We start from the raw sequence: 20,269 nt of genomic DNA on the forward strand, positions 1-20,269 counted from the left end.
TATGCTCAGATATGAGATCTGATATTTCAGCTGGTAAGGGCTAAGATCTACTGCAATTTGGACAATTAAAGTCTGCAGCAGATCAGTTATATACAGTAATTTACTTTTTACTTTAGTAATTTGCAAATAATTTTAGAAATACAAGTGCTAGCAAGCAGCACTGCCCAAAATGACTTTTAAATTATGCTGAGTGTTTTGGTCTTGTATGGTACAGGTTGCTTGTCCCCTACAAATCTCACATTGAAATTTGATCTCTAATGTTAGACATGGGGCCTAATGGGAGGTGTTTGGGTCTTGCGGGTGGATGCCTCATGAATAGATTGATGCTTTCCCTGGGTGGGGAAGGGGGTGGGTTCTTGTTCTATTCATTCCCAGGAGAGCTGGTTATTAAAAAGAGCCTGGCACCTCCCCACTCCCTCTTTTGTTTGTTTGTTTGTGATAGGGTCTCACTCTGACACCCAGGCTGGATGGAGCGCAGTGGCACGATCTTGGCACACTGCAGCCTCAAGCGATCCTCCCACCTCAACCTCCCGAGTTGCTGGGACTAGAGGCGTGCACCACCACATCTGGCTAATTTTTGTATTTTTTGTAGAGACAGGGTTTCACCATGTTGCCCAGGCTTGTCTCAACTCCTGCACTCAAGTGATCCACTTGCCTTGGCCTCCCAAAGTGCTGGGATTACAGGTGTGTGCCACCACACCTGGTCTCCCCGCTCTCCCTCTTGCTTCCTCTCTCACTACATGATCTCTATACAAGCTAGATCTCTTTCACCTTCTGACATGACTACCAGCCCATGAGGCCCTCACCAGAAGATGCTGGCACCATGCTTCTTGTAGAGCCTGCAAAGCCATGAGCCAAATTGCCCAGCCTCAAGTATTCCATTATAGCCACACAAATAAACCAATAATTACTTTTAAGTTTTTTAACTTATTTCAAAATAAGTATAGATTTACAGGAAGTTGAAAAGATAGTACACAGAGGTATCACATACCCTTCACTCAGTTTCTACCACTGATTACATCTTATGCAACTATACAAAACCACCCAGGACTTTGACATTAGTACAGAATGTGTGTACAGCTCTACATCATTTTCTCATATGTGTAGATTTGTGTAAGCATCATGACAATTAAGACGCAAAACTATACCATCACCACAAAGGTCTCCTTCAAGCTACTTCTTTAATGTCACACCTACTTCTCTCCCACTCACCACCCCAACCCCTGGCAAATGTTGGTTGATCTTTTTAACTTTGTATCTAGGGAAGTGAATAAAGGATGCACATAATGTTTTATGTTGTGATATAAACATTCATGCTTTCTCACAGAGCTTCCTTTGCAGCTACCACTCCCTTCACCTGAACCATCTGTACCCATCTCTTATTCATTTGGTCATATCCTACCAATTTCTCAAAATCAAGGTACAGTAATACAAAATAATAACTTAATTTTAGCTTCTTCCTTTCTTGATAGTTCCCTGCTCTAAATTCACAATACACATTGTCTATACCACGGTGTCCAATCTTTTCGCTTCCCTGGGCCACACTGGAAAAAGAAGAATTGTCTTGGCCCTCACATAAAATACACTAACTAACACTAACAACAGCTGATGAGCTAAAAAAAAAAAAAAAAAAAAAAAACTGCAAAATATCTCATAAAGTCTTCAGAAAGTTTACAAATTTGTGTTGTGCCTCATTCAAAGCCATCCTAGGCTGCATGCAGCCCACAGGCTATGGGTTGGACAAGCTTGGTCTATACCATTGATATTTTAGTCATCAATTCCTTTGTGAAACCTTATTGTTCAATGATAAGGTATATTTAACTTTTTAAATGTATATTTTTTTCTCCTCGAGAGACTGTTTTTTACTGCTTATTTAATCCACCACAGTGCCTAGAAAAGATAGAAACAATGAGTATTTGTTAACTAATTTCAAAAAGCATTTTTAAGATAATACTAATGTATTTTCTGGTCCTTTTATTTAGAAAAGCTTAAAGTGGATTACCAATGTTACTCCAAGAATCCTGATGGCACTTCTATGCAATTCGTCAGTATTATTATCCTGGCACCTGGCACAGCACTTGGTTTAGACAGTCAATCAATATTTAGATGACTGAATTATCATATGCTCACATTTAGTAAAACTGGAGACATTAAAAGACATTAGTAATCAATACTGAATTATCAATTGCTAAGAAAGAAGAAATAAAAGGATAGAAGAGGAAATAGATGTGGATTGAGGGCAGAGGAGAAGCAAAGAGATAAAGATGAGGAAAAGTACATTCAGACCTTAGAATTCAGCTTCTGATTCTCAGAGAGACTGACTGATCAAGGTGAAAGCATTTCGACATGTCGTGCCTGTGGCCAAAAGTCCCGTTGGAGGAAAGCCTGAAAAAACGCTGGGTTTTGAGAGACGATCATGGTAAACCAATAAGACCGTGAAAGAGAAAGGAGGCAGTGAGAGAGAGGAAGGCTCCTGAGTGATGCTCTACTGGCCAACCCCAGCAGCAGCCACCTGAACTTTCTGTTGTTGCATCCCTGACCCTCACTGCAGGAACCAGGAGTGGGCTAAAAATTCCACCTGCTATTCTCTATCTACAAGATAGTTTCACTGTGTAGTAATTGAGATTTAAGCAGGAAGACAAATAATAATGACTTACATGAGACATAGGAGACCACATTAACTGACACACAGGTCCAGGAGTATTAATATAACCAATTGGCTTATAATCCCTTTCCACTTCAAAGAAGAAAACAGTTTGATCTTTACTCTAAGGAAAAAGACACATCCACCAAATATATATTACTATGAAATCTAGTCTATAGATCACAAAAAAAGCATTTATTAGCATATGCTATCTCTATCTACAATGGTCATATATCCCAGATTATTCTAGGAGAATTCTTATTTCTAAAACTTGCTCCATTTTCCCCATTAGAATATTTGGCAAACCATGTGTTTCAATATGTGGTTCTGAAAATATGATCACCATACTTTTAGAAATGCACACAAAAAAATTCTACCATGCATATGCTTGCCTACTAGTGCATAAAGAATTTACACGGTTATTCTCTTCATTTATGACAATTCTATATAAGAACATACCTATGTTGAATAAAATACTGATTATAAACAATACAACTAGCATGGTCCCCAGTTGAAATTTCCTATTCATTTAAAATAAGCACTAGAATTCAATTTGCAAGAGTATTTTTAAGTGTTATTCACATGCTCCAGCTCCATTCTGATTAAAAAGAGGGTTATTCACAGACTACATTGAAAGAATATGACTATAAAGAAAGCAAAATATGAATATATTGATAGAAAATGAATTTCAGTAAATAAGACATGATGAAGTAGGAGTACTTATAAGGCAATGTTAACTATAAAATTTCAACAAGAAAAGAAAGGAAATGTACTGCTTACCCCTGTGGCTAGAATTTCCCCATCACGTTCATAAGCTAAAGCAGTGACACGAGCAGTATGGGGTTTGAAAACCTGTTTCAAGCGAATATCAGCATCCGAAATTTTCTTCCGTCCCACAAAATCCGTGAGCCCTTTTGGATCATAAAGTTCAAGAATTCGAACAACTCCATCTTCAAATCCTACAATAATTTCTGCTCCAGTGAAGTTTACCTTGGAAAAAATTAAAGATAAGGGACCTGAAACGAGTTAATTGAGAAAGTTGGACTATATAACAGATATTTTATTTAGACTTAGGTAATTTAATATTGGCTGCCCATTGGCAATCCTTTATACCACTTTCTGGTAACCACTATCCATTCTAGCATATCTCTTTATAATCAATGACCACAGGAAGGATAAATAATGTTAATTCAAACATTGAATGAACAAACAGCAGAGTGTCTGCCTACCACATGCTAAGCACCTATCATCAGCCACTCAGTGGTGAACATAAACAGACTAAGTGCTTGGTTTCACAGAGTTTTGGTCTAGTGAAAGGATGGACACATTAATCATCACATAAATGAGTGTGAAATTATGAACTGAAATAAGTGCTAAAAGAAAAAAATGCATTCTCTGACAGCATATAACAAAGAAGGCTGACCTCAACTTATGGCTTCCCTAAGAAAGAGATGGTGGAGCTGATAACAAAAGGATGCTCAGGAATTAGCTAGGTACAGGAAGGTGGGACAAGCACTCCTAAGAGAGAATATAACTTGTGCAGAAGTCCTGTGGCAGGAAATAACAGAATTCAAGAAAAAGTTATAGTATGACTAGAGTAAGAGAACATTTCCCCGGGAGGCTGGAGAGGAAGACAGGCAAGCAGTAGGTGATAAAATGGGTTCCACGTCACATTAAGAAGAGTCTTCATAAAGTCTCAGCTGGAGATATAAATCTACCAATGTCTGAATGTACCAAATCTGCTGTCTTGGAAGAGCCTGGACATCCTGTAGAGCTCAATGACAATCAGTTATGAGAATTTGGGGAATAAAAAAGTTGCACACCATTCAACTCCAGTTGAATGTTGTTTATCCAATAAAAATTTACTAAGTGTCTAAATGTACCAGTAACTATAGAGGCACAGGAGATGCAAAGAATAAGGCATGGTTGTCACCATGAAAAAAAGTCTAGTGGGAAAGACAATAAAGCACATAATCCTAGTATGCTGTGATAAATGCTGTAAGAGATATATACATAAGCACTAAGGGGAAAAAAATCACAGAGGAAGGAGGCCCTAACTCTACTTGAAGGTAGATTCATGGAGGGCTATGCAGACATGATGTCTGACCTGAGGTGGGTCATAAAGACTGATGTGTAGCCTTCCAGAAAGGTAAAGGGGTATGGACAAGGGACATTTTCATTGTAGCTTAAAATCCATATGATCATTACTCGGATATAAGCCTAAAAAAGGAAACATGCTGTGAACATTACACAACCATCTGAATAAACAATTCAATTACCTGGATTGTAGTTTTAAGACTTCAGTTAAGAGTGTAACTAGATTAGGATAGTGAGTGAGCTAGGTCTGCCAATCCAAACGCTCTGTCATTTCTACTTGCTCTAGCCTCATCGCAAAGCTGGCTCTGTTCCCTGGACTAAGTTCTCCTTCTGGTCTTGATCCCATCATGAAATTCCCCCTCATTCCAGTTATATCCACATTTACTTTTAGCCTGGAATATTTTCTCTTTAATTTCAACCCAAAATAATAAAGATTAAATATTTCCCCAAATAATTCCATGGCATTTTAAAATATGGCTGCAAATCTTTGATGTGCCTCCCATGGAGAGATGGGGTTTAAGTCCCCTCCTCTTGATTCTGTATGGGGCTTGTGACTGTGTGACTGCTTCACCCAATCAAGTATGGTAGAAGTGATATTTTGACTTCTGGGGAATGGGCCATAAAAGATCATCAGCTTCTACCTTTACTGTTGGAACACTAGATCTTGGAACCCTGAGCTACCATGTAAAAAGTGTGTGACTGTCCTGAGGCTGCCATGTTCTGATGAAGCCTAAGCCACATGGAGAGGGTATTATGTATAAACACTCCTATTGGCAGTCCCAGCATAGCCTAGCCTTCAAGTCATCCATCCCAGGTGACAGCCTTGTGATCAAGAAGCCTTTGGGCTATTCCAGGCCCAGCCATTCATGTCTTCCCAGCTGAGTTCCCAGACACCCTGAAGCAGAGACAATCCATTCCTGCTGTCACCCGAATCTCAACACAAAGACTACATGAACAAAATAAAATGATTATTTTATGCCACTGCATTTTGAGATAGTATATTACACAGCAATTGATAAATGGAACAACTCCCTATCCCAGTTTAATTTGTTTCTATAGTTCTTGTAATTATCTAACATAAAATGTACTTAACTTTCTTATTTTGACTACTATCTGTCTCTGCCTCCCTCCCACTAAAGCATAAGGTCCATGAGGGGCAAGTGTTTTTTGTCTTTTTATTCACTGCTATATTCCCAGAATCTAAAACAAGGCCTGGCACATTGTTGGCACTCTGTAAATATTAATAGGGTGAATTAAATCAAAGTCAGATGGGTCGAGGCTAGAGACACAAAGTTCTGTTGGGAAACTGCTTTGCAACATGAAACTATTACGAATCTACAGGTGGCATAAAAACAGAAATTTCACTAAAAACAAGACCAAATCCATAACAACAATCATGGTAAAGATTTCTATTACATTCTGACTAAAATAAACTAACTTAAAACTTTTATTATTCCTTAAAATTTTGAGTCAGCAAATATCTATATTTCCAAGAAATAGCATTGATATACCATATTTACTAACGGATTCTGGTAATTCATTATAACAACAAACTTACCATTCGGGGTACCCAAACAAGGGCAGTACCTCCTTGTTTGAATTTCATCTGAGTCAAAAGAGTTTTGCTAGCAAAATCATAGATTCGAACAGAGCCTATGGAAAGACAGTTTTAAAAGAAAAAAATTAGATACATAATTTTTTAAGTCTTTGCTTACTTTTTACATATTGAATACTATAACAAGAAATTTCTTAACTAAATCAGTCAATAACTTTCTTTTGTAAAAAATTTCATGTACAACCTCAAACAGGTAATTCATAAACATGAATAATAAAGAATAAAACAGATGATTGACTGGTGGGTCAATTTCACCTTGCATAGTCCATGTGGATTTGCCATAAGTTAAGAAGGAAGAAAGGAGATGGAAAGAATAGAAAAAAGACAAATGTGGACAATATCAAAATGAGCAGCATTTTCATGAACAATTTACAGATCGTGTCCTTACTTTAATCTCTCACAATAACCATGGCTGCTGCGTTTTGTGCCCTCTCGTCTCTGCAACTCACCTCACTTGCATTCAAGAGGCTCCCTTTTGGGAAAATCCTCAAATGCTCTTAAGTCAAACACATATAAAAATTGTATTGCAAATAAAACAAAACAAGGCCAGATATATTTTTATTAAGGGTTCCTACTTACAGTCCAAGGCAGTTGTGGCCATGAGATAAGTGAGAGGAGAAACAGCCACGGCTTCAACAGCTCCGGAATGGAAGGAAAAGAGGCATTCCGGGTCCTGGGTCTGAGAATAGACAGACACTTACTAGATTTCAAAGACAAGGTGACATAGAATTAAGATCAAGTTTTAAAAAATGCAAAGGGAAAAATATAACACATGTGTGATTTTATTTGCATAGAAATAAGAAAAAGCCCCAAAAGTTATAAAGAATACTAGTTCAGATTTAGGAGAACCAGATAGACTCCTGGGCTTTGCCCTTAATGGCTGTGTGATTTTGCGCAAGTCACTTCAAATGCCAGTTTCCATTTCTTCATCTGTAAAATGAGATGATAACAGTTGCTTGCCTACTAAATAGGGTAGCGATGAGGATCATATGAGATAAAATAAATGAAAATTCCATATATTTATAAAAACTATAAAGCACTATACAATGTTAGGTGTTGTCACTGCCACTTTTCTGGTAAATTATGCTATAAGATAGATACTTTTTATGTAAAATCATAATGAGAGAGAATTCTCAAGAGTAGCACATGTTGGACAAGATTTTTATGAGAACCATGATCAAATATGGAGAAAGATAAAGAATACTTTAAAAACAAATAAGGAAAGTTTTTACTATGAAAGTTTGGGGAAAATAAGAATAATAGGCAACTTACAATATTTGAAAAACTAAGGTCAAGCTTCCATATGGCTCCATTGGCATCCTAAAAAAATTAAATAGTATTTGGTTTTATCATTTTAAACTTTCATCAAATTTTTTAAATGTTTTTCCTATGATTTAATAAAGTAAGGACAAGTAATAATACCAAAAGCTCACATATATTTTAAAGTATAATTGAAATTTAATAAAAACGACTTCTATATTTTAGAATGCAGCCACACAATAAGCAATCTCATAACACTTACAGTCAAATGGACTTGTAGGCAAATCAATCATACTATTATTTTAATTTTGTGTCCCTGTAATGTTAAAGAGCCAAAAGAGAAGAATGCAACACACCTGAGCCAACCAAAAGTTATTTCCAGTTTCACTCATTTTTATCATAGAGAAGAGATTCACATTCTTGTCTACTTGAAGTTCATTAATAGGCTCAATCTCCAACAATCCAGTCTCATCTATTATATCAGCAGTGTCTATTGTCTCAAAATCCCATATCTTGTAAAATGTAAAGAAAATATTTTAATCAATCAGTAGTTTCTGAACATTGATCTTCTAAGCCAGAAAAACCCTGACTTTTTTTTTCAAAAGTCATTTCTTGTTCTTTCATGAAAAGTAACATTGAACAGGTGTGATAAGAACACCAAAACCTGAACCCTGGAATGTTACTCTGAACTAAGGTATGGTAAGTTATTACAGTTTCCTTTCCATTTATAAAGATTAGTGAGAATGTACAGCCTTGCATAAGAATTTTAATTTGTCCAAAACAAATTTTATTTCAAGGTTTCTATTAGATCTCATTTTACATAAAGTGGCCATAGAAGTTCAGTTGTTCAGCAAGACATCATAATGAACCCTGTTTTCTACACACTAGTAGACCCCTGGAAGGGGGAAATACACCTTCTTGCTTAATGACTCAAGCACTATCTCATTAGAAGCAAACAATATAGATGTAGATAAAGTCTCCATTAGAAAATGTTTCTCTTCCTGAATATTAATATTTCACACTTTATTATCTCATTGGGAAAATCTGGCATTTCCCCAAGTGCATACCACCAAACATGTTTCATAGCAAGTGAGATAGTAAATGTTACTATCTCACAGTGAGACAGTGAAGTATAGATTGTTGCTCATTGGGAGAGGAGTCCAGAATACTACAAGAAGAGTGAGGGGGCACAGTTTTACCTCACGGTGGCAAGGAGGCTCAGCAGAACCTCCCCTGTGAGGGGCCAAAGTTCATTCTGGACAGTTCTGGCGACATACCCTGCCATGTGATCCTAGACTGAGTAACTGAGTCTTTGAGAAAGGAACTCTGGGGAGACTGTCCCATAGATTAGCCTGGTTGGGGGAAGAGAAATATCTGAAGGTCAGGGTTAGGGTTAAGAATCAGACTAGGATCAGACTAACCCCTGGAAGTTGGGCTAGGTTTTCTCTAAAGGGTAAGAGGTAGAGATTTACTGTGTGAAGGACTGAAAAGACAAGGACAGACTCTGAAAAGAGAAGCAAGCTTAGGAATTACTGGTGTCCATGAAGGGATCCTATATGAAATATTTAACTTCTTTTCTCCTGAAGTTTTCTCCTACTTGTCATTTGAACATTTTCGGGTAATGTATGTCTTAGAAAGATAGCAAATATATCATATGACAAAATAAAAGACACAAAAGATTCTCAGAGCAATGTGTGAAATCTAACAAGATTAAATTTAATATTGTAAAAGTAAAAACATACACTGGGGCTCAAAAAGCCAGTGATAAGAAGACCCATTATAGGAGATATGGGTTAAACAATACTAAACACGGTAAGCTCAATCGGTAGCAACAGAGTGACCAGACTCTTAAAAAAAAATACAAGCTCACTTTTGATAACACTTCTTAAAGAATGTCAATAGAACACTACCACTTTCTTATGAAAGGCCCCACTGAAAATATCTACCAAGAGGACTACAAGGCAAATCCCAAGGCTACAGGTTGACTAGCCACAGTGGGTCAACATACTCATGAACAGAAAGTGCTACACAGAGTGGGCGGGAGAAGTGTGACAACAGCAATCAAGGGGACTTAGATGCTAGAGCAATGTTCCAGCTTAGCCCAGGCTTGGGCAAAAGAGTGTCCACAAGAGAAAGCAAGTGAAGTCCCTAGCATACGGAGCAAGAAGAATGTAGCATTCATAGGCAAACTCCATCAGTTCACCTCTGGGTGTATTTCTATTTGGTAACCTCAGTGAAAAATAACAAATGTTCAGCACCTTTGTTCCTACAAAATGGCCCATTCATATGGAGCCTTTTGGAAGGATATGTGGGTCTACTGTTCATCTTGTGCTCACATGAGTTTTCATCTTCTGAAGTTATTATTTCAACAGAATCAAAATAACAAGAGGCCCTCTCAAAGTTTCACTGGTAAAATGCAGTAAATTAATTTTGACAAGAATGCAAATATTTACCACAAGAGAAGCATTATTTAAAGTGAGTTGGGCTGGAGAGTAAATGACTACTGATCTCCTTCACAAAATAACCTTTATAAGAAATAAAACCCTTTGGGTGATCTACAAGTCTTAAACGTGGGTGCTACCGTCCAAGTATCAAGAAAACTTACCCTAACACATCCATCTGACCCAACTGTGATAACTTCACCCTCATCCAGCATTATCTGGTTAATGGGACCATTGTGACATGACTTGCTTGTACCTCGACAGAGCTCCACTTTGATCAGACCACCTTCCCAAAGCAGCATGTTGCCCCATTCTGACCCTGAGAGCACCTGGCAGATATGTGGAAAAAAGAAATGTGCATCAAAACAGGTAAGTGTATGTATTTATGCCTCAAATAGTAGGTGAAAATTATTTTTAAGGTTATTTTTAATGATTATAAAATTTTTAAATGGAAAAATAAAAAAATACAGAAATGAAGACCTACTACCCCAGACACAACTACTAATAACATTTTGATGTATTTCCTTCCAGGATTATTATCAGTTTTACATCTTTGTGATTAGGCTGTATGCTGTTGATAATTGTTCCTGTATGTATACAATAGACTTCTTGGTACATCTCTTTGGACAAAAGACAGGAGTGGAATTAGATGAGAGTCTACTTTTTAAATGTAATACTGTCAAATTTTAGATATTAGACAACTTGTAAGGCCAGTACTGAACTAAGTAGATTATAGCATAATAGTATCCAAATTCAAACAAGGCTAATCATCTAAAACTTTTCTCAAATTAATCTGTTTAATCTGGCATTTTCCCAAGTGCATGCCACCAACATTAGTTGTTAGATATTAAACAAGTGTCACAAAATAAAGCAATATTTATTGAGTATTGACTCTGTGCCAAGCACTGGTTCAGTACTTTATATATGTTAAGTTATATAATGCAAAAAACCGTATGAACTAGGTACATTTATTAGGGATACCATTACACTTGTGCATATTGGGTACCTCATTCTCATAGAAGAAACAGCTTTTTCTGACTCCCACAAAGGAACCATATGGGTCAATGGTAGCCATTACTATTATTACCCCCATTTTACAGAGGAGAACATTGAAGCACAAAACAGTTAAGTACCTTGCCCAAAACTACCCAGTCAGCATTCTAATACAAGCAAGGTGGCTCAAAACCTCCTATTCTGACTACACAGCCCCAGAAGGCAGATGCTAGGATAAACAAAGTCAAACAACTTTATTTTCTCTAGGACCCCTGGGAACTTTTAATAGAGAAGTATTTGCTGGGAATCACCAAGACGAATTTTTAGATACAAAGGAATTTGACTTAAAATGTCTTATTTTTACGGAGCTTCTGTACAGACTGATGTTCCATAAAAATTCACTTTGGGAAACTCTATTCTAATTTTTGCCTCCATGCTCTAGAGGTCTGCATTTCCATCTCCCCCTTATCTAGAGAAACTGATGATTTTGTTCAGTCTTTTATTTCTTGGGTCTACCTATTTTTTAAACAACTCTACCAACTTTACTGATTCTGTTCTTAAGCCTCAGCCTTTTATGGTAGAGTGTTTAGACTTATTTTCTTCTGTCCAGTGATGAAAGCCAGCAATGATGACAAAAACCAATAAGGCATTCCTTTCTGAAATGTGACTCATATCTAGCTTGCCTTTTCCATTTGTTCCAAGAAGTCTAGGCCCTTGATCATCTCTCTTTAGATGACAGCAACAGCTTCCATTCTAGCTCATTTCCTTGATTCCAGATTTCCCTTCTTCTAATCAACCTGGCATTTTATGGCCAAATTTGTTTATTACTTCTTTCATTTGCAAGTCTACTCTTCCCATGTAGAGTAGTTCTCTACCTATTAAACTCCTTGTACACTAGGACCCAGTCATACTTCTCAACCAAAATTCTCCACTCTTTGCCAACATAAATGGTTTATTCCAATCTGCCCTCTAAAAATCTGACATTTATTTCTAATGCTAAATATTTCCTTTAGTTGCTCTATCATTTAAAATGGCTTATTTCTTCCCTAGATCTATACAAATTCTACCAACCCTTTAAAAATATATATCTCATACCAGGTTTTTAACAAGGATTCTATTGATCTTTATCTTAGCTTAATTCTTACACTATTGAGAATTTGAAGCTGGGATGATTTAAGATCATCTCATGGATTTAGATATATTTTAGCCAGCATCCAAGGCTTTTTACTTCCTCCTCTATACCATGCTTTTGGATTGAGAATATTCAGTCAGGTAGATGACTAGACCACTTGGTTCCTTAGAGTAATATTTGTATGCTGGCATTTACTTACAACTGAGATGATCACAAATAATAATCTATAATTCATTCTAATAGGAAGCTATGTAAAATACTGATAGAGAACTAATCCTAATTAACTATTATTTCAGGCAATATGCTTATAAATTTTATAAGAGGAAGAAAGGAAAGCAACTAACAATATTAAAGAATTAACAGATTACAGTTGTAGTGTTGCAGATGCCTCTATAAAGTGGTTGCTCTTTCTGAGTAATAATCTGACAAAAAAATAAATGCCACAAGGCTGTATATAACCTTTGACCCAGTAAGTCTTCTTGGATCATGATAGCAAGACAAAATGGGGAAAAATAAGTAATATAAATACTGCAACTCTGTGACATAATTAAAAGTAACAAATATTTGGGAGGCCGAGGCGGGTGGATCACGAGGTCAAGAGATGGAGACCATCCTCGCTAACATGGTGAAACCCCGTTTCTACTAAAAATATAAAAAATTAGCTGGGCATGGTGGCGGGCACCTGCAGTCCCAGCTACTCAGGCGGCTGAGGCAGGAGAATGGCGTGAATCTGGGAGGCAGAGCTTGCAGTGAGCGGAGATCGCCCCACTGTATTCCAGCTTGGGCAACACAGCGAGCGAGACTCTGTCTCAAAAAAAAAAAAAAAAAAAAAAAAGTAACAAATATGTCATTATGTTAATATATGAAAATGCTCACATACTTTATATGTGTGTATAATATTTAATAAAAAGAAAATAGAAAATGGTGGGTACATATGGATTATGACAATTTCAGGGAAATATTTTAATTACAATTGATAATTGAAGAAGTAAAATTAAATTTTCATTACATTTACAATGATAACAGCTGTTATTGGCAGAGTTTGTCAGAATGTAATATATTTTCACATATGTGTGCTTTCATATATGTACTTGAAAACACAATTTTAATATTGTAGAATGGTGGCTGTACTCACCTTCCCATCTGGGAGTTCCATGTAGCCTTCTATATCAGTAGTGGTTGTTTTGCCAAATCGACCTAGTGATCCCTGCAGCTTGAGACCTGTGAATGTAAAAGCCATTTCCCAGAACCTACAAACAAGAAAGAGACTGAATGTACCTCAAAGATATTTTATTGATTTTTATTTTAATATGACCCAAACATTTACATATTTCAGAGTTGCATATATTATTTCATTCATTCATTCATTCATTTATCTGATTAAGATTTATTAAGTATCTACTACCTGTCAGGCAAGGTTCTAGGCAATATGAGTTCAGCAATGATCAAAATAGGCGAAATATAAAATTTCCTGCCTTCACGCATCTTATATTTTAGGGCTGTGCTACCTAATGCAGTAGCCTCCAGCTGTGTGTGACTATTTAAATTTAGATTTAAAGTAATTAACATTAAATAAAATCAAAATGTTAGTGTTTCAGTCACACTAGCCAATTTCAAGTGCTCAGTAACTACATGTGGCTGGCAGCCACTGTATTAGACAGCATAGAACATTCCCAGTCTGTCAGAAAGTTCTCTTAGACAGTATTGTTTTAGAAGATATAAAAGTTTTCCAAAGAATTCTAATTTACAAACTGTGTGACTTTGAGCACTTTTCTAGATCACCCTGTGCCTTCATTTTCTGAGGGATAAAATGAGAAAATTAGTAACACCTACCTCATAAAACTGCTGAAAAATTCTTAGAACAGTGCCTAGCATATCAAAGCAATCAATAAATGTTATTACTAACATTTTCTTATTAATAGTCTAAACAAATGGACAGGATGATGAAGACCACATAGAAAAAGAAGAAATATACAAGTAGATATAAAATAGATAATTGAGAGTATCAACAAGCCAATGATACAAAGCCAAAAGCCTAGATAGCCAACATCCTCTCCAAGGGAATGGTAGGTCCCCTGATGATATGCTTCCATATACTCTGGGTTACTTCATAGCACTTCACACATGAAATTAACTGTTCAATGTCTGCCTTTTCCCCAAAGATATGGGGCATAGAAAATACAGATTTTACTAAATAATCAGAAAATATAAGAAATTGGAAAATTTTAACATATAGCTAGCAGAAGTTTATTTGAAAATTCCCCAAAGATTACAATTAAAAATCTGCTCAATTAGTCTATATTTCTAATGAGTGAATAATAAAAAGACCAGATTTAAATTGAGACAAGAGGAATTTAGGATGGATAAAAATGTCTTTCTCTTAAAGAGACTCTGATAATCAAGTTATGGGCAGCTCTGGGGTGGTAGAAGATTGTTACACAAATGCATGAGACAAAGGGGAACAAAGATACAGAAAGACAAGATCATTGCACCCTGGAAATAGACAAGGGTAAGATACAATGAAAAGAGCATGGAGTTTGGAGCAAGACATAAGATCAAGAGTAGGCTCTGCCACTGTTTCGTATTGAGTGTTCCTTGTCAGGAATGATACTGTGATAATTCTTATTTTACAGATGAAGACTGAGTTGCTACAAACAAGAAATTCAGTAGTGGATGTGAAAGCTCAATATGAATTTGGAAATACCATCCCCATTTCAGTTATTAAGACACTACACAAACTCTTTTAGGAGTTGGAGCCTACAAAAAGGCAGCAGACTATAGTTAAAAGTCCTTATTTGGCTGGGCATAGTGGCTCACGCCTGTCATCCCAGCACTTTGGGAGGCCGAGGTGGGTGGATCACCTGAGGTCGGGAGTTCAAGACCAGCCTGACCAACATGGAGAAACCCAACTCTACTAAAAATACAAAATTAGCCAGGCATGGTGGTGGGTGCTTGTAGTCCCAGCTACTCAGGAGGCTGAGGCAGGAGAATCGCTTGAACCCAGCGGGTGGATGTTGCCGTAAGCTGAGATCACACCATTGCACTCTAGCCTGGGCAACAAGAGCAAAACTCCATCTCAAAAAAAAAAAAAGCTCTTATTTTATCTATGCTGTTTGCAGAAACAAAATCCCACATATCTAATTAGAAAAGGGGCATTACTAGTTAGCTTTTAAAATAACATACTTTTAAATAATTCTAATGTTAACCAAAACAGCAAAAAAAAAGTCTCCAGCTCTTAGATCCTCTTAGAAAAATACTCCTGTGATACATACTAGCACCTCTATTGGTTACCCGACCTACTTGATGTGGCCTGATCCTGATGTAGTAAGCTGCTCTTCGTTATCAGGATTGAAAGTAACCTTAAAAACTTCCTGAGAAAAAGCTTTTGTCCTCAGTATGGGTTGTTCCTCTTTCCAGTTCCAGATAGTCAGTGTGTAGTCAGGGTTGCTACCGACAGACGCCAGCAAGGTACCGCTGTAGTTAAAGTTCACATAAGCATATCCCTTCTCAGTCCCATCTGGAAGGATAAATGGAAGCCTAATAAATAAGGGCACATTTATTTCATTTTCAAAAACATGATGTACAAAAATAGAGAGGGAGTCAGCCCATGGTGATGTAAGAATGCCAAGAATACCCTAAAGGAACAATTCCAAAAACATTCACCATCTTTAGCTTTAGAATGAATTATGTTATATGAAGGGGGAGGGTAAAGAAATCTTAATCACATATTGCATGAGAAAAACACTTTGAAAACATATTCCATTTCATGGCATGGGGAGAAACACAAAGCATATTAGATAGCAGTGTCAGAGTGTCAGACAGCAGTGTCCAGAGTGGCTCCAACTGCAATAGGAGCTGGGTAAAATGAGGCTGAGACCTACTGGGCTGCATTCCCAGGAGGTTGGGCATTCTAACTCACAGGATGAGACAGGTGGTTGGCACAAGATACAGGTCAAAAGACCCCACTGATAAAACAGGATGTGGTAAATACAATGGCCAAAAACCACCAGATTCAAGTTGGTGATGAAAGCGACCTCTGGTCTTCCTCACTACTCATTATATGCTAATTATAATGCATTAGTATGTTAAGGACACTCCCACCAGCACCATGACAGCTTATAAATACCATGGCCACATCAGAAGGTTACCTTATATGGCCTAAAAAAGGAGGAACTCTCAGTTCCAGCAACTGCCCACCCCTTTCCTGTCTGGAAACCTCATGAATAATCCACTCCTTGTTTAGCATATAATCAACAATAACTATGAGTATTCGTAGCCAAGCAGCCCGAGCCACTGCTTGGGCTCTGCCTATGGAGTAACCATTCTTTTATTCCTTTACTTTCTTAATAAACTTGTTTTCATTTTACTCTATGGATTCACCTCAAATTCTTTCTTGCACAAGGTCTAAGAACCCTCTCTTGGGGTCTGGATCAGGACCGCTTTCCCATAACAATTCCATTAAATAAATCATTTTTCTTTGTTTCTTTATTTCTTCTAAAACACCAAAGATACATCTGCAGAACATGCAAGTTTGTTACATAGGTAAACATGTGCCATGGTGGTTTGCTGCACCTATTGACCTATCCTCTAAGTTCCTTCCCCTTACCCCCACCCCCCAACAGGCCCTGGTGTGTGTTGTTCACCTCTCTGTGTCCATGTGTTCTCAATATTCAACTCCCATTTTGAGTGAGAACGCACAGTGTTTGGTTTTCTGTTCCTGTGTTAGTTTGCTGAGGATGATGGCTTCCAGTTTCATCCATGTCCCTGCAAAGGACATGATCTCATTCCTTTTTACGGCTGCATAGTATCCCATGGTGTATATGTACCACATTTTCTTTATCCAGTCTATCATTGATGGGCACTTGGGTTGGTTCCATGTTTTTGCTATTGTAAATAGTACTGTAATAAACATACATGTGCATGTCTCTTTACAGCAGAATGACTTATATTCCTTTAGGTATATACCCAGTAATGGCATTGCTGGGTCAAATGGTATTTCTGGTTCTAGATCCTTGAGGAATCTGTCTTCAACAAGGGTTGAATTAATTTACATTCCCACCAACAGTGTAAAAGTGTTCCTATTTCCCCAGAGCCTTCCCAGCATCTATTGTTTCCTGACTTTTTAATAATTGCCATTCTGACTGGCACGAGATGGTATCTCATTGTAGTTTGGATTTGCATTTTTCTGATGATCAGTGATGTTGAGCTTTTTTTCATATGCTTGTTGGCTGCATAAATGTCTTCTTTTGAGAAGTATCTGTTCATATCCTTTGCCCATTTTTTGATGGAATTGTTTTTTTCTTGTAAGTATGTTTAAGTTCCTTGTAAATTCTGGATATTAGACCTTTGTCAGACGGGTGGACTGCAAAAATTTCTCCCTCTCTATAGGTTGCTTGTTCATTCTGATGATAGTTTCTTTTGCTGTGCAGAAGCTCTTTAGTTTAATTAACTCCCCTTTGTCAATTTTGGCTTTTGTTGCAATTGCTTTTGGCTTTTTTGTCATGAAGTCTTTGCCCATGCCTATGTCCTGAATGGTATTGCCTAGGTTTTCTTCTAGGGTTTTTATTGTTTTGGGTTTTACATTTAAGTCTTTAATCCATCTTGAGTTAATTTTTGTATAAGGTGTAAGGAAGAGGTCCAGTTTCAGTTTTCTGCATATGACTAGCCAGCTTTCCCAGCACCATTTACTGAATAGGAAATCCTTTCCCCATTGCTTGTTTTTCTCAGGTTTGCCAAAGATCAGATGTGTGGTGCTATTTCTGAGGTCTCTGTTCTGCTCCATTGGTCTATACGTCTGTTTTGGTACCAGTACCATGCTGTTTTGGTTACTGTAGCCTTGTAGTATAGTTTGAAGTCAGGTAGTATGATGCCTCCAGCTTTGTTCTTTTTGCTTAGGACTGTCTTGACTGTATGGGGTCTTCTTTGATTCCACATGAAACTTAAAATAGCTTTTTCTAATTCTGTGAAGAATGCTAATGGTATTTTGATGGGAATACCATTCAATCTATAAATTACTTTGGGCAGTATGGCCATTTTTACAATACTGATTCTTCCTATCCATGAGCACGGAATGTTCTTCCATTTGTTTGTGTCCTCTCTTCCTTCCTTGAGCAGTGGTTTATAGTTCTCCTTTAAGAGGTCCTTCACATCCCTTGCTGGCTGTGTTCCTAGGTATTTTATTCTCTTTGTGGTGATTGTGAATGGACGTTCATTCATAATTTGGCTCTCTGCTTGCCTATTGTTGGTGTATAGGAATGCTTGTGATTTTTGCACATTGATTTTGTATCCTGAGACTTTGCTGAGGTTGTTTCTCAGTTCAAGAAGTTTTTGGGATGAGATGATGGGGTTTTCTAAACATAAAGTCATGTCATCTGCAAACAGTGACAACTTGACTTCCTCTCTTCCTATTTGAATACACTTTATTTCTTTCTCTTGCCTGACTGCCCTGGCCAGAACTTACAATTCTATGTTGAATAGGAGTGGTGAGAGAGGGCATCCTTGTCTTGTACCAGTTTTCAAAGAAAGTGCTTCCAGCTTTTGCTCATTCAATATGATATTTGCTGTGGGTTTGTAATAAATAGCACTTATTATTTTAAGATATGTTCCATCAATACCTAGTTTATTGAGAGTTTTTGACATGAAGGGATGTTAAATTTTGTCAGAGGCCTTTTCTGCATCTATTGAGATAATCATGTGGTTTTTTACTTTGGTTCTGTTTATGTGATGGATTATGTTTATTGATTTGTATAAGTTGAAGCAGCCTTGCATACCAGGGATGAAGGCAATGTGATCGTTTTTCGAAGTGCTGCTGAATTCAGTTTGCCAGTATTTTATTGAAGATTTTTGCATTGATGTTCATCAGGGATATTGGCCTGAGGTTTTCTTTTGTGTGTGTGTGTCTCTTCCTGGTTTTGGTATCAGGATGATGCTGATTTTGTAAAATGAGTTAGGAAAGAGTCCCTCCTTTTCAAATGTCTGGAATAGTTTTAGAAAAAATGGTAGCAGCTCCTCTTTGTATTTCTAGTAGAATTCAGCTGTGAATCCATCTGGTCCTGGGCTTTTTTTGGTTGGTAGACTATTAATTACTGCCTCAATTTCAGAGTGTGTTATTGGTCTATTCAGGGATTCAACTTCTTTCTGGTTTAGCCTTGGTAGGGTGTATGCTTTCAGGAATTTATCCATTTCTTCTAGATTTTCTAGTTTATTTGCATAGAGGTGTCTATAGTATTCTCTGATGGTATTCTGTATTTCTGTGGGGTCAGTGGTGATACCCACTTTATTTTTTTTTTATTATGTCTACTTGATTCTTCTCTCCCTTCTTCCTTACTAGTCTAGCTAGTGGTTTACCTATGTTGTTATTTTTTTCAAAAAACCAGCTCCTGGATTCATTGATTTTTTTGGAGGGTTTTTCTGTCTCTATTTCCTTTTGTTCTTCTCTGATCTTAGTTATTTATTGTCTTCTTCTAGCTTTTGGATTCGTTTGCTCTTGTCTCTCTAGCTCTTTTAATTGTGATGTTAGGGTGTCAATTTGAGATCTTTCTGGCTTTTTGATGTGGGCATTTAGTGCTATAAATTTCCCTCTTAACACTGCTTTAGCTGTGTCCTAGAGATTCTGGTACATCATCATCTCTTTGCTCTCATTGGTTTCGAAGAACTTCTTGATTTCTGCCTTAATTTCATTATTTACACAGGAGTCATTCAGGAGCAGGTTGTTCAATTTCCATGAAATTGTGTGGTTTTTAGTGAGTTTCTTAATCCTGAGTTCTAATTTGATTGCACTGTGGTCTGAGAGACTGTTTGCTATGATTTCAATTCTTATGTATTTGCTGAGGAGTGTTTTACTTCCAATTATGTGGCTGATTTTAGAATAAGTGTCATGTAGCACTGAGAAGAATGTATATTCTGTAGATTTGGAGAGCTCTGTAGATGTCTACTAGGTCCACTTGATCCAGAGCTGAGTTCAAGTTCTGAATATCCTTGTTAATTTTCTGTCTTGTTGCTCTAATACTGACAGTGGGGTGTTAAATTCTCCCACTGTTATTGTGTGGGAGTCTAAGTCTCTTTGTAGGTCTCTAGGAACTTGTTTT

The 20,269-nt window shown here is 37.2% G+C and overlaps 1 protein-coding gene across 9 annotated transcripts in view; it reads right to left on the reverse strand.

Moving 5' to 3' along the window:
* Positions 1–20,269, reverse strand: part of CFAP44 (cilia and flagella associated protein 44) — a 140,101-nt gene that overhangs the window by 92,753 nt on the left and 27,079 nt on the right. For all 9 annotated transcript variants that reach the window (XR_005242008.2, XM_007985799.3, XM_007985797.3 and 6 more), the window contains 9 exons: positions 15,483–15,699; positions 13,318–13,432; positions 10,222–10,386; positions 7,973–8,128; positions 7,629–7,676; positions 6,936–7,035; positions 6,300–6,394; positions 3,425–3,634; positions 2,658–2,768 (listed from right to left, as the gene is read on the reverse strand). Coding sequence is in view for 8 of the 9 variants with exons in the window: in XM_007985799.3 (XP_007983990.2) it covers positions 2,658–2,768; positions 3,425–3,634; positions 6,300–6,394; positions 6,936–7,035; positions 7,629–7,676; positions 7,973–8,128; positions 10,222–10,386; positions 13,318–13,432; positions 15,483–15,699 (1,217 nt within the window). In the remaining variant the exon portion in view is untranslated. The remainder of the gene's footprint in view (positions 1–2,657; positions 2,769–3,424; positions 3,635–6,299; positions 6,395–6,935; positions 7,036–7,628; positions 7,677–7,972; positions 8,129–10,221; positions 10,387–13,317; positions 13,433–15,482; positions 15,700–20,269) is intronic.

Source organism: Chlorocebus sabaeus, chromosome 22 (assembly GCF_047675955.1).
Source record: "Chlorocebus sabaeus isolate Y175 chromosome 22, mChlSab1.0.hap1, whole genome shotgun sequence".
In the NCBI taxonomy this organism is placed as follows: Eukaryota; Metazoa; Chordata; class Mammalia; order Primates; family Cercopithecidae; genus Chlorocebus; species Chlorocebus sabaeus.